Source organism: Dasypus novemcinctus, chromosome 1, assembly GCF_030445035.2.
Source record: "Dasypus novemcinctus isolate mDasNov1 chromosome 1, mDasNov1.1.hap2, whole genome shotgun sequence".
Taxonomy (NCBI): domain Eukaryota; kingdom Metazoa; phylum Chordata; class Mammalia; order Cingulata; family Dasypodidae; genus Dasypus; species Dasypus novemcinctus.
The window spans coordinates 116,991,051-117,003,830 of NC_080673.1; the positions used below are offsets into that span (position 1 = coordinate 116,991,051).

General features: G+C 37.5%; 1 protein-coding gene across 16 annotated transcripts in view; it reads right to left on the bottom strand.

The window, feature by feature from the left end:
* PTPN13 (protein tyrosine phosphatase non-receptor type 13) overlaps window positions 1-12,780 on the bottom strand; it is a 212,160-nt gene that overhangs the window by 27,613 nt on the left and 171,767 nt on the right. For all 16 annotated transcript variants that reach the window (XM_058295887.1, XM_058295971.1, XM_058295896.1 and 13 more), the window contains 3 exons: window positions 12,430-12,601; window positions 12,121-12,331; window positions 8,756-8,826 (listed from right to left, as the gene is read on the bottom strand). In XM_058295887.1, coding sequence (XP_058151870.1) covers window positions 8,756-8,826; window positions 12,121-12,331; window positions 12,430-12,601 — 454 coding nt within the window. The remainder of the gene's footprint in view (window positions 1-8,755; window positions 8,827-12,120; window positions 12,332-12,429; window positions 12,602-12,780) is intronic.

Genomic DNA, 12,780 nt, shown 5'->3' on the forward strand with positions numbered 1-12,780 from the left:
TGTGCGGTGCCACTCCTGGGTAGGCTGCACTTCTTTTGCGTGGGATGGCTCTCCTTATGGGGTGCACTCCTTGTGCGTGGGGCATCCCTACGTGGGGGACACCCTGCATGGCACAGCACTCTTTGCATGCATCAGCACTGTGCATGGGCCAGCTCATCAAACAGGTCATGAGGCCCTGGGTTTGAACCCTGGACCTCCCATGTGGTAGGTGGATGCTCTATCCGTTGAGCCAAATCCGCTTCTCTATCAGTAATTACTTTAAATATAAATGGGTTGAGCTCTCCAATCAAAAGACCGAGATTGGGAGAATGGATAAAAAAGCATGATGCAACTATATGCAGTCTACAAAACCTATTTCAAAGACACAAGTAAGTTGAAAGTGACAGGATTGAAAAAGAAATAAATCATAGAAAGGAACGATAAAAAGAGGGCTAGCATAACTACACTACTACCAGATAAAAAAGAGTTGAAGTAAAAACTGTTAGAAGGGCAAAGAAGGCCATTATATACTGATAAAGGGGTCAATCCTCAAGACATATCAATGATAAATATATATGCATCTAACAGCAGAGCCTCAAAATATATGAAGCAAATATTAACAGATTTGAAGGCAGAAATAGATAATTTTACATTAATGGCAGAAGAGTTCAATATACTACTTTCAGTAATGGAAAGAACATCTAAACAGAAGATCAGTAAGGAAATAGAAAGCTTGAACAATATTCAAAACCAACTACACCTAACATATATATAGAACACTTCATCCAACAGTAGCAGAATACACACTTTTCTCTAGTGCACATGGATCAATCTCTAGGATAGACCAAGTGTTAATTCACAAAATAAGTCTCTATATATTGAAAAATATTGAAAGCATACAATGCATCTCCTCTGAGCACAATGAAATGAAGCTAGAAATCAATAACAGATGAAGAAATAGAAATTCTCAAATCTGTGGAAATTAAACAATGTACTCTTTTTTTAAAAAAAAAAAAAGATAAATTTTTTATTTATTTCTCTCCCCTTCCCCGCCCCCCCACTCCCAAAGTTGTCTGTTCTCTTTGTCTATTCGCTGTGTGTTCTTCTGTGTCCTCTTGTATTCTCATCATGCCGCACTGGGGATCTGTGTCTCTTTCTGTTGTGTCATCTTGCTGTGTCAACTCTCCGTATGTGCGGCAACATTCCTGGGTAGGCTGCACTTTTTTCGCGCTGGGCGGCTCTCCTTATGGGGTACACTCCTTGTGCATGGGGCTTTCCTATGAGGGGGACACCCCTGCGTGCCACGGTATTCCTTGCACGCATCAGCACTGGGTGTGGGCCAGCTCATTACATGGGTCAGAAGGCCCTGGGTTTGAACCTTGGGCCTCCCATGTGGTAGGTGGACACCCTATCCATTGGGCCAAATCTGCTTCCCTAAACAATGTACTCTTAAATATCAATAAGTCAAAGAAGAAACCACAAGGGTAATTATAAACTATCTTGAGGCAAATGAAAATACAATATACCAAATTTATGGGATGCAGCAAGGGCAGTGCTGGGAGGGAAATGTATAGTTTTCAATACTTAATTTAAAAAGATGAAAGATCTCAAATCAGAAACTTATCCTTAACACTGGAGGATCTAGGAAAAAAAAAGAGTAAATTAAACCCAAAGTGAGCAAAAGGATGGAAATAAAGAGGAGAGAAAATGAAATGAATAATTATTAAAAAAAAAAGTCAACCAAACCAAAAGTTGGTTTTTTGAAAAGATCGATAAAATGGACAATCTTTTAGTTAGATTGACCTATAACTAAATAAATAAAACATGGAAGACACAACTAAATTCAGAAATGAAATGCAAGGTGAGATATTACCACTGATCCCACAACAATAAATAGGACTATATGAGGATATTGTGAACTGTATGTCAACAAATTAGTTAACACAGATGAAATGGACAAATTCCCAGAAACATGCAAACTACCTACACTGATTGAAGAAGAAACCGAAGATTTCAACAAAACAATACCTAGTTAAGAGATTGAATCAGTAATCAAAAACCTCCCCATGATGAAAAGCCCAGGCCCAGATGGCTTCACAAGGGAATGCTACCAAACATTCTAAGGAAGAATTAACATCAATCCCATTCGAACTCTTCCAAAAACCTGGAGAGGAGGGAACACTCCGTAACTCATTCTGAGGCCAATATTATTCCCATACCAAAGCCAGATAAAGATAACACAAGAAAAAAGAATTATAGGCCAATATAACTTATGAATAGCAATACAAAATCCTCAACAAAATATTAGCAAACTGAATCCTATAGTACATAAAATAATTATACACCATGATCATGTGGGATTTATACGAATTATGCAATGGTGGTTCAATATCAGAAAATTAATGTAATATGCCACAATTACAGAGCAAAGGGGAAAAAAGACACATGATCATCTCAACTGATATAGGAAAGGCATCGGACAAAATTAATAACATTTTTTTTGAAAAAACACTTAGAAAACTAACTTGATACAGGGTATACATAAAAAACCCAAAGCTAACATCATACTTAATGGTGAAAGACTGAAAGTTTCCCTCTAACTATAGGAACAAGACAAGGATGCTGTGGTGGTTTGAGTCTTTTTTGGAACCCAGAAAATTATATTCTTAAACTGGTTCATTGCAGTGGGAGTGAACCTATTGTGAACCTTTGATTAGATTAGATTCAGTTAAGGGGCATTTGATTAATCACTCCAGTAAGGTATAGCCAGGGTGGGCCTTAATTTTGTTAATGAAGTCCTTTATAAGCTGGAATTGGCAGGGCCACGGACACAGAGAAAAACTTCGATAAGCTGAGAGCAGAGCAGCCAGAAACTGGCAGATGCTGCCACTGTGCCCTGCCATGTGCCTGATCACCCACAGCTGCTGCTTGGGAGAAAGCATCTCCTGATGAAGCCTTGATATGGACATTTTTCTTGGCCTCAAAACTAAGCATTTAAACTAATAAATCTTCATTGTAAAAGCCAACCCACTTCTGGTATATTGTCTTGGCAGGCTTTAGCAAATGAAAACAGATGCCCATTGTCACCACTGTTATTCAATATTCAATATTCTACTGGAAGTTCTAGCCAGAGCAGTTAAGCCAGGAAAAAAAAAGATATCTAAATTGGAAAAGAAGTAAAACTTTCCCTATCTGCTGATGACATATTCCTATATACAGAAAAGCCTGAAGAAATCTATAGCAAAGCTACTATAGCTAATTAATAAATTCAGCAAAGTGGTGAGGCAGAAGAACAACACAAAGAAATCAAGTCTTTCTATATACTAGAAATGAGCAAACTGTGGCGGAAATTGAGAAAAAAATTCCATTTATAATAGCAACTAAAATAATCAAATAATAGGAGTAAATCTAACCAATGATGTAAAGGGCTTGTACACAGAAAACTACAAAACACTGCTAAAAGAAGTCAAATAAGATTTGAATGAATGGAAAGACATTCCATGTTCATGGGTTGAAAGATTAAATACTTAGATGTCAATTCTATCCAAAGTGATTTATAGTTCCAACTCAATCCCAATCAAAATCCCAACAGCCTTTTTTCATTCTCCAGAAATGTTAAAAGCCAATCATCAAATTTATATGGAAGGGAAAGGAGCCCTAAATAGCCAAGCCATCTTGAAAAAGAAGATTGAGAGAAGCGGATTTGGCTCAATTGATACCACCTACCACATAAGAGGTCTAGGGTTCAAACCCAGGGCCTCCTGGTCCATGTGGCGAGCTGGGCCATGCGCTAAGAGTGTGCTCCTCAAGGAGATCTGTCCAGCATGAAAAAAGCACAGCCTGCCCAGGAGTGGTGCCGCACACACGGAGAGCTGATGCAGCAAGATGATGCAACAAAAAGAAACACAGATTCCCAATGCCACTGACAAGAACGCAGCCAGACACAGAAGAACACACAGCAAATGGACACAGAAAGCAGACAATGGGGGGGGTGGGGGTGGGGGTGGGGGGTGAAGGGGAGAGAAATAAATAAAAAATAATAAATCTTAAAAAAAAAGAAAAAGAAGATTGAAGTAGAGGACTCGCACTTCCTGGTCTTAAAACTTATTAAAAAGCCACACTAATCAAAACAGCATGGGGGAGCAGGTGTAGCTCAAGTGGTTGAGAGCCTATTTCCCATATATGGGGTCCCAGGTTCAATACCTGGTACCTTCTAAAAACAAAACAAAACAAAACAAACAAATGAAAAACCAAGTCTCGTGGGGAGTGGATGTAGCTCAATGATTGAGCACCTGCTTCCTATGTATAAGGTCCTGGGTTCATTCTTTGGTACCTCCTAAAAAACAACAACAACAAAGTCTACCTCAGCATGGTACTAGCACAAGGACAGACATACAGACTGTTTAAGTTTGCTAAATACCACCCCAGCAATACACAAGAAATGTTTTGGTTTTTATAATGGGAATTTATTTGGTTAAAAACTTATAGTTCTGAGGCCACGGAAGTATCCAAATCAAGGCATCATCAAGAGATGCTGTCTCACCAAGTTGCAGCTATGGGCAATCAGGCACATGGCAGCATATCTAAAGATGCTTTCTCTCCAAGCTCAGAAGGACAAAATGCCAATCCATTTAACTGTCCCCTCTCATCTGGGCCTTGTCTCTTCAGCTTTGAGTTGCTTGGTTTGCCTAGCCTCTTGGGGGTCTCTGTGCTCTACTGATTCCAGTCTCTGGGCTGGGCTCTAGGACCTATCTTCTGTCTCTAAGGCTATTTTTTTGTTTTTTTCCCTGTGTGTGGCCTTTTTAGTCCTCAGTTTATAAAGGACTCGAATAAGAGGATTAAGAACCACCCTAAATGAGGTGGGTCACATTTTAAGATCTTACTTGCTAAAAGATCCTACATACAAAGTTTCCACATCCACAGGAATGGATTAACTTAAAGAACATACTTTTCTGGGATCCATACAGCTTTAAACCATTACACAGACCAATGGAATCAAACTGAGCATTCACAAATCAACTGTTGCATTTATGAGCAACTGAGTTTTGATATGGGTGTCTAGTCTACACAATTGTGAAAGAATAGTCTCTTCAACAAATGGTACTGGGAAAAGTGGATGTCCATACACAAAAGCCTGAAGATGGACCCCTACCTCACACTATATACAAAAATTGATTCAGAATGGATCAACGATCTAAATATAAGAGCCAAAACTAAGAAACTCCCAGAAGAAAACACTGGGAAGCCTTGTCAAGACCTTCAGTTAGGCAATGGTTTCTTACACTTTATACCAAAGCACAAGCAACAACAAGAACAAAATAGATAAATGTGACCTCATCAAAATGAAAAACTTTTAGGCATCAAAAGACTTTATTATGAAAGTAAAATGACAATGTACACAGTTGGAGAGTGTATTTGGAAACCACATATCTGAGAAGGTTTAATATCCAGAATCTATAAAGAAATCCTACAACTCAACAACCCAACTGAAAAACTAGAAACGTCTTAAATAGACATTTCTCCGAAGAAGATATATGAATGGCCAAAAAGTACATGAAAAGATGCTCAACATTATTAGCCACTAGGGAAATGCAAATCAAAACACCAATGCAGGTTGTAAATAATAGAGTGGCATATGTAAATCCTGTATTTTATATTTTATGCATTATTGTTTTGTAAACCCACAACTTCTCTAATATAAAAACAAACAAACTTGTCACTGAGATACCATGTCATACTCACTAGAATGGCTATTATAAAATAAAAAGGAAAATTACAAGCAGTGGAGAGGCTGTAGAGAAATAGGAACACTTGTTCTTTGTTGGTGGGACTATAAAATGGTGTAGTCTTTGTGGAAGACTGGCAGTTCCTCAGAAATTTAAGTACAGAATTATCATATGACCTGACAATACCATTTCTAGGTATATATCCAAAAGAAATGCAACACATAGTTGCACACCAATGTTCATAGTAGCATTATTCACCATTGCCAAAAGAAGGAAGCACTCCAAATAAGGAATGGATAAACAAAATATGGTATATACATAAAATGCAACATTATTCAGCCATAAAAAGTAATGAAGTTCTGATACATGCATCAACATGGATGAAACCTGAAGACATGATGTTGAATGAAATATGCCAGATAGAAAAGGACAACTACATTATGATCTGATATGAAATAATTATAATAAGCAAATTCTAAGGTTAAAAACTGAACATAGGTTACCAGGAGCCTGGGTGGAGGTAGGAAATGGGGAGTTAATGCTTCAATTTTACAGAGTTTCTATTTGGGGCAATGGAAAATATTTGGTAATGGGTAGTGGTGATGGTAGTGCAACACTGTGAATATAATTAACAGCACTGAATTATATTGAATGTGATTATAAAAGGGGAAATTTTAGGTTGTATGTATGTTACTAGAATAAAAATTAAAACAAAACCATAAGTCTGTACAACACAGACAACAAACCCTAATGTAAACCATGGACTGTAGTCAATAGCACAATATAAAAATGTTCTTTTAGGAATAGTAGCTAATGTTCCACACTAATACAAGGTGTTAATAGTGGGGGGGGGGGGGCAGGTTGGCCTATATGAGAACTCTGTATTTTCTGCCTGGTATTTCTATAACTTATAACTTCTCTAATAAAAACAGAAGAAGCTGATTTTAACTTCTAACCATTAGTACTGTTTGCGATACATATTAAAAATGAGTAGTACACTTAAAAATCATATATTTAAAAATAATCTAATTCTTTATATTTTTAAGGGATTTAGAAAGATTTAATAGAGTTTGGAAAAGCAAAAGAAAAGAGAAGGAAATGCAGGTGAGTATATTCAAGGATTTACATTTGAGAATGACCTAAAAATAATTAGAACTTTTCTGCCCAGAAAGATAAAGCCTAAGATAATTTTTTAGTATAAATCATTATAATTTTGTGGCTGATGCTACAAATATCTCAAGAATGTCTTTTAAATATTACCTCCAAGAGTTAGAATGTATTTGTTAATCTTTATCTAGGAAAAATAACACAAATGTATAAAACACTGGTTTTAAAAAATTTTATCAGAATATTATAAAATACAATTATTATTTGTAATCCCTCCCTCCTCTCTCAACCTCCCTCTGCCTCACCTCTATCCCCAGACAATTATGGATCTGCTTTTTGTCACTGTAGATTAATTTTCAGATTTTACAATTTTGTATACTATGAGTCATACAATGTGAACTCTTTTTTTTTGCCTGGCTTCTTTCACTCATCATAATTATTTTGCCGAGTAGTATTCCAGAGGATACATTACAATTAATTTATCCAGTGACCTGTTTTTGGACATTTGAACTATTTCCAGTTTTTGTCTCTTAGAAAGAAGGCAGCTGAGAACATTTCTGTACAAGTTTCTATATGGATATATGCTTTGTTTTCTTGAGTAATAAATACCAAGGAGTAGTAGAATGTTACGTATATGTTTTAACAAATCATCAAACTATTTTTCAAAGTGCTTGTACCATATCACATTCTCAATCACTCTTTAGACGTTCTTATTATTGATACTACATGATTTTCAGAACTCATAAGGAAATTAGTTCTGTAGAAATAAAGTTAGAGAGCCCCATAAAGGCAGATCACTAGGCACAAGGGCTCTAGGGTACAGCTTCTCTCTTTTGCCTTAGAATTACAACAGGAGTCATCCCAGAAGTCACTAAAAAAATGCTCACCTATTTGTTCTATGAGATTTTAAACTGATTGTGAGGTGAAGTGGAGCTATTAGATAGTACTAAGGTGGACCCCTAAGGCATTCAAGATAGTTACAGAGGAGAGTAACTGATATTCAAGATAACCCAACAAGAATGTACTAGTAAGGTTTCTTTCAGCTATCACTGCTTGGTAACCTACAAGTTTAGTTATATATGAAGTGCTGAATTTACATTGCAAAAGCATGAAGTCCAACCATATTCCCCTGTGCTTAACATTCTTATTAAAGTAATAGAAGGAATGAAAGCCACATTTATTGAGTCTGGTTATAAGAATGAGAGCATGGAATCAGATTTCTTAGGTCTGAATTCTGGCTCTACCATTTATTCACTTTGGGAGTCTAGGAATTTCTCAAACTTCTTTTTGTCTCAGTTTCTCCTTCTATAAAACGAGAAGCTGATCAATGCTATTCTCACAGGGTTGTTGTAAGGATCAAAGCACTAAGAAGAATGCTTGGTTCAGAATAAGCATTAAATTAATGTTAACTGCTGCAGCTGCAAGTGCTAATACTATTATTCCTATTATTATGTTAGTATGTAAGACAGATACATTGTTTTGCTCATTGCTGTATCCTTAATGCTTAGAACAGTGCTTGGTGCTAAGAAGAAATTCAAAGGATGCCTGAATAAATTATTATGTGACAAGCATTGTGTTGAGAGTTTCACATGCATTACTGAATGAATATATGCCTCAATATATAAGGTAGATACTAATAATATCCTTATTTTATTGATAAGAAATAAAGACTTAGATATGGGTCAGATAACTTGCTAAAGTTACACAGGACTTCTAAACTCAGATCCACCTAGCACTAAATCCCAAGGGCCACTGTGCACCACTATTTGCTATGATACTCTGAAAAGTAGAGAAGCCTTTATTTAAATAAGATTTTTTCACTTAGATCCTGCAAACATTCTAGAAGGGTAATAAAAACATTTTAGTGATAAATCTAAAGTTCGACATTGGGGAAAAATAGTTACCTCTAACTAACAACTTATGTTGCAAGGACATATCCTTACCGTTGGCTTTGGTTGACCCTGGACTTGAAATGGCAGCCCTCTTTGCACTGGAGACTACTGGATGACCATTTCTGAGTTGTAAAAAAAGAAAAGGGACAGGTGACTTATTTAAGATATTTGTTGTAAATTTCCTTTGAACCATATGTTAACTATTTAGCTTCAGGAATTTAATACTGGATGGGCATCCCATGACACAGATTAAATTTTATGGTAGTCTTTATCTGTATATTTCTAGAATGAGTATTCTTATTTTTAATATTCATTTTTTAAAAATTAAAAAAAAATTTTTGCCTTCCCCTCCCCCTCTCCCACCCTGCTGTTTTTGCTCTGTCCATTCATTGTGTGGTCTTCTGTATCTATTGCTCTTTTTGTCTTCTTTTCTCGTCTTTCTCCTCTAGGAGTCACCAGGATTCGATCCTGGGGACCTCTGATGTAGAAAGAAGTTCCCTGTCAACTGCGCCACCTCAGTTTCTTCTGGTCTCTGCTGCATTTCACCTTGACTCTCCCCTTTGTCTCTTTTGTTGCATCATCATCTTGCTGTGTGGCTCATTTGTATGGGCACTGGCTCACTGTGCAGGCACTCGGTTTGCTGCACGGGCATTGGCTTACCACACGGGCACTGATGTGGGCACTCGGCTTGCCATGCGGGCACTCGGCTTGCCATGTGGGTACTTGGCTCACAATGTGGGTACTTGTGCAGGCACTGGCTCGCCACGTGGGCATTCACATGGGTACTTGGGTCCATGTGGGCACTTGGTTTGCCACGTGGGTACCCACATAGGCACTCGGCTCACCATGCAGGCACTTGGCTCACCACAGGGGCACTGGCTCGCCACACAGGCATGTTTTCTCTTCTTTTTTCATCAGGAGGCCCCAGGGATTGAACCCAGGTTCTCCCATATGGTAGGCGGAGGCCTTATCACTTGAGCCACATCTGCTTCCCTAGGATGAGTATTCTTGACACAAAAAAGATTGAGAATCACTTCTTTACATAATCTTTCTTTGAGTTTCAGTTCAATGCATTAGTTTCCTTCCCATTTAAAAAACTCTATATTTTTTAATGTAACATTTTTTGTGGTCTGTGTGTCTTTAAAAAAAAAAAAGGCAAAAAAAAGAATAAAAAAGTGGGTAACATTTATGATCTATTAACTTAGTTCATTCTCACTCAGACAATGGTTTAAAGAAAACTTAGAAGTCATAGATGGCTAAATTTTATATACCTAAAGCCCTTGATACTTGTTTATCTTTTAAATTATTTAAGTAAAAGTCTAGGCAAATTATTCATATTCAAAGGATTATATGAATAGTACCACTCAAAATGGAAAACAATCAAAAAGAAATATGCCCAGAAGTTATTGACTTAACACTTCCAGCTGTGGAAACAGAGAATTAGTATACAATCTTGTTTCTGCTGATACTTGAGAGAAAAGGGAGGTTGCCAAGGGGTACATTTTTATAGGAGGCAATTTACCATGGGTCCTAGGCATTCCTCTTTATTCTTACTGGTTAAGCCAATAATGCAAAGCCCTGACTGATTTTCAAATGGGCTATTTCCCAAGATTGTGTCTGCTACAAGCAACCTTGAGGGATGAAGTAATCACACAACAAAACTCAGTCTTTCTTAGGCTGCTACGAACCAGCAGATTCCTCAGGCTTAATGCAACCCACAGAGTGTAGAGGCATCTAGTAGGCCCACATGTGTCACTTCCACAAGACAGAGGGGACATGGGGAACATGTTCATGCTGTTTGCTATGCCATTGATAATAAAATCCTCATCTCTGATCCAGGAGCTTCATGTCTGCTCCCAACATTCAAGAAACAATAAAAAGCTAGCTTATTAGTGTGCGAGTAGGGTAACATCTCAGACCCTTTGTAGTTCTTGGTATGCAGATCATTACCACAGTATATATCCTTTCCATTATTGCTTCCTTGTGGACCCTAAAGAGGGCAGATAAATACAACAGTGGAGAAAGAGCTGGGAGAAGAATGAAGGGGGTAGCTGTGGCTACCACAGCTATATCTTCAGTGACTACAGCTGGGATAAACATAGAAAGACAGAAGAAACTAATTTCAGGGCTAGGGAGAAGGGTGCTCTACTGATTTTGGGCAAAATATACAGTTAGACCTATAGCTAAGAAGACATGTTGATTTTTACAAAAAGATTCTCCAAGGTTTTCGAAGACTTTCTTCCTCTATTAATTATTTAGGATAAATGGGGAAAATAACTGTATGCCCAGTCCAATTTCTAGAAGCATGAGGAAATCAGGTCAGGAATTAGGGATTACATTCTAGGAAAAAAAGAACACAATCCAGTCTGAAGGTTCAGAAGTAACACGTAAGTTTACTGTAAAGAGATTTATCAAATTCCCATACTTTGAAAGATATGCTATATAAAACTCACCATGTATAACAGATACAAATGCGAATTTTCCTGTCATATAATGTGAGGCTGTCACCTAGAAAGCATGGATTCATGTACAATTTCTCAATTGATTTCAAAATATAGGAAACAAAGTTATTATTAAGATTTTTTTAACAAGTTGAAACTGTTAGGAGGTAAAGTGGATGTAGTTTTACCCCTCCTTGATAACAGATAAGAGGTTGGGGTAGAACTGACCCCACCCCAGCAGGGGAATGGGTATGCCTGGGCTGGGCCAATTAATATTTTCCTATCTCTTTACCTCAATTCAGGGACTGGCAGTAATCTAGTCCCAAGCCAATCAGCAGACAGTACTTGTTTTACCATGGTGAATGGTAGGATTTTTGTCTTAAGATTGTTCTTGATGGTGTGGTATGCAGGTATGGGACGTGGAACTGAGGCAGTTATTGGACTATCATAAAGCAAGCCCTCCCAAGGTAGAGGTGATTACAAAGAAGAGGGAAGAACTGAAAATAGCAAAGAATGGAGCCAGAGCCCTCATCAAATTTTCCCTGAAAACCATCTTACCGCTGAACTCTTTCAGTCATAAGTCAATAAATTCCCCTTCTTGTTTAAACCAAACAGGGTTGAATTTTTCCATTACTTGTAACTAAATACATTTCAAATGATAAATGTGGTAATCACCCTATTAACTGAAAATAATATGCAAATATTTATCTACTTCGTGTATGTTCAGAAACACACTATCAGGAAATTTGTTCTAATTTATTAGTCCCTGATACTTTGGTCTGTGAATTAGTAATTCATGAAGAACTTTTAGGAGAACATAAGGAGGAATGAGTGTAGCTCAGTGGTTGAGTGCTTGCTTCCCATGTATGAGGTCCTGGGTTCAATCCCTGGCACCTCCAAAAAAAAACCATAAATAAACAAGGTGAAATATAATACCTGCACACACACACACATACACAAATAATTGCAAAGTACCTTGTTGCTTTCAGCACCACTGAAGGAAGTGACATGTCTAATGCTCTCTCAGCTTCTTCCAAGGTCATTCCTTGTGTGCTCACTCCATTCACGTAATGGACGATGTCTAATAGCTGGAGATTACCCTCAATGGCTGCAATTGACCTTGGATTTATATCACTAATATATATCACCTGATGAAGGCTTTTGTGACCTTCAGACAAGGAAAAACCTTTAGGGGAATAGAAAACATTTATTTCTTCAGTCATAACAGTACTGACTCAATCTAGCCAAGAAAATCATTCTGCACAAAGCTTGAATTTGCTTTACCCAATTCATCTTTGTTGCATGTTAATGTAATATCTGGTAGCAAATGAGGCAAAACTGGCATTCTGGGTAATTCTAGAACTCGTCCAAGCACTAATCTGACTGTCTTTGGTGCAGCTCGGAGCAGGTTCACAGCATCTGTGTGAGTCATATTTGTAACATTTGTATCATTAACCTACAAACAGGAAAGGGACAATGTAAGTTTATAATTTTTGGAACAGAGAAGCTAAATTGCCAAGAAAATAGAATGATCTCCCTAACTCTTTATATATTAACCAGTAAGAGATTCACAATAAAGAGTGGTCTCTAATTTACTGGTATCTCCTTACTGTGGAAACCATAAATGCGGTGATC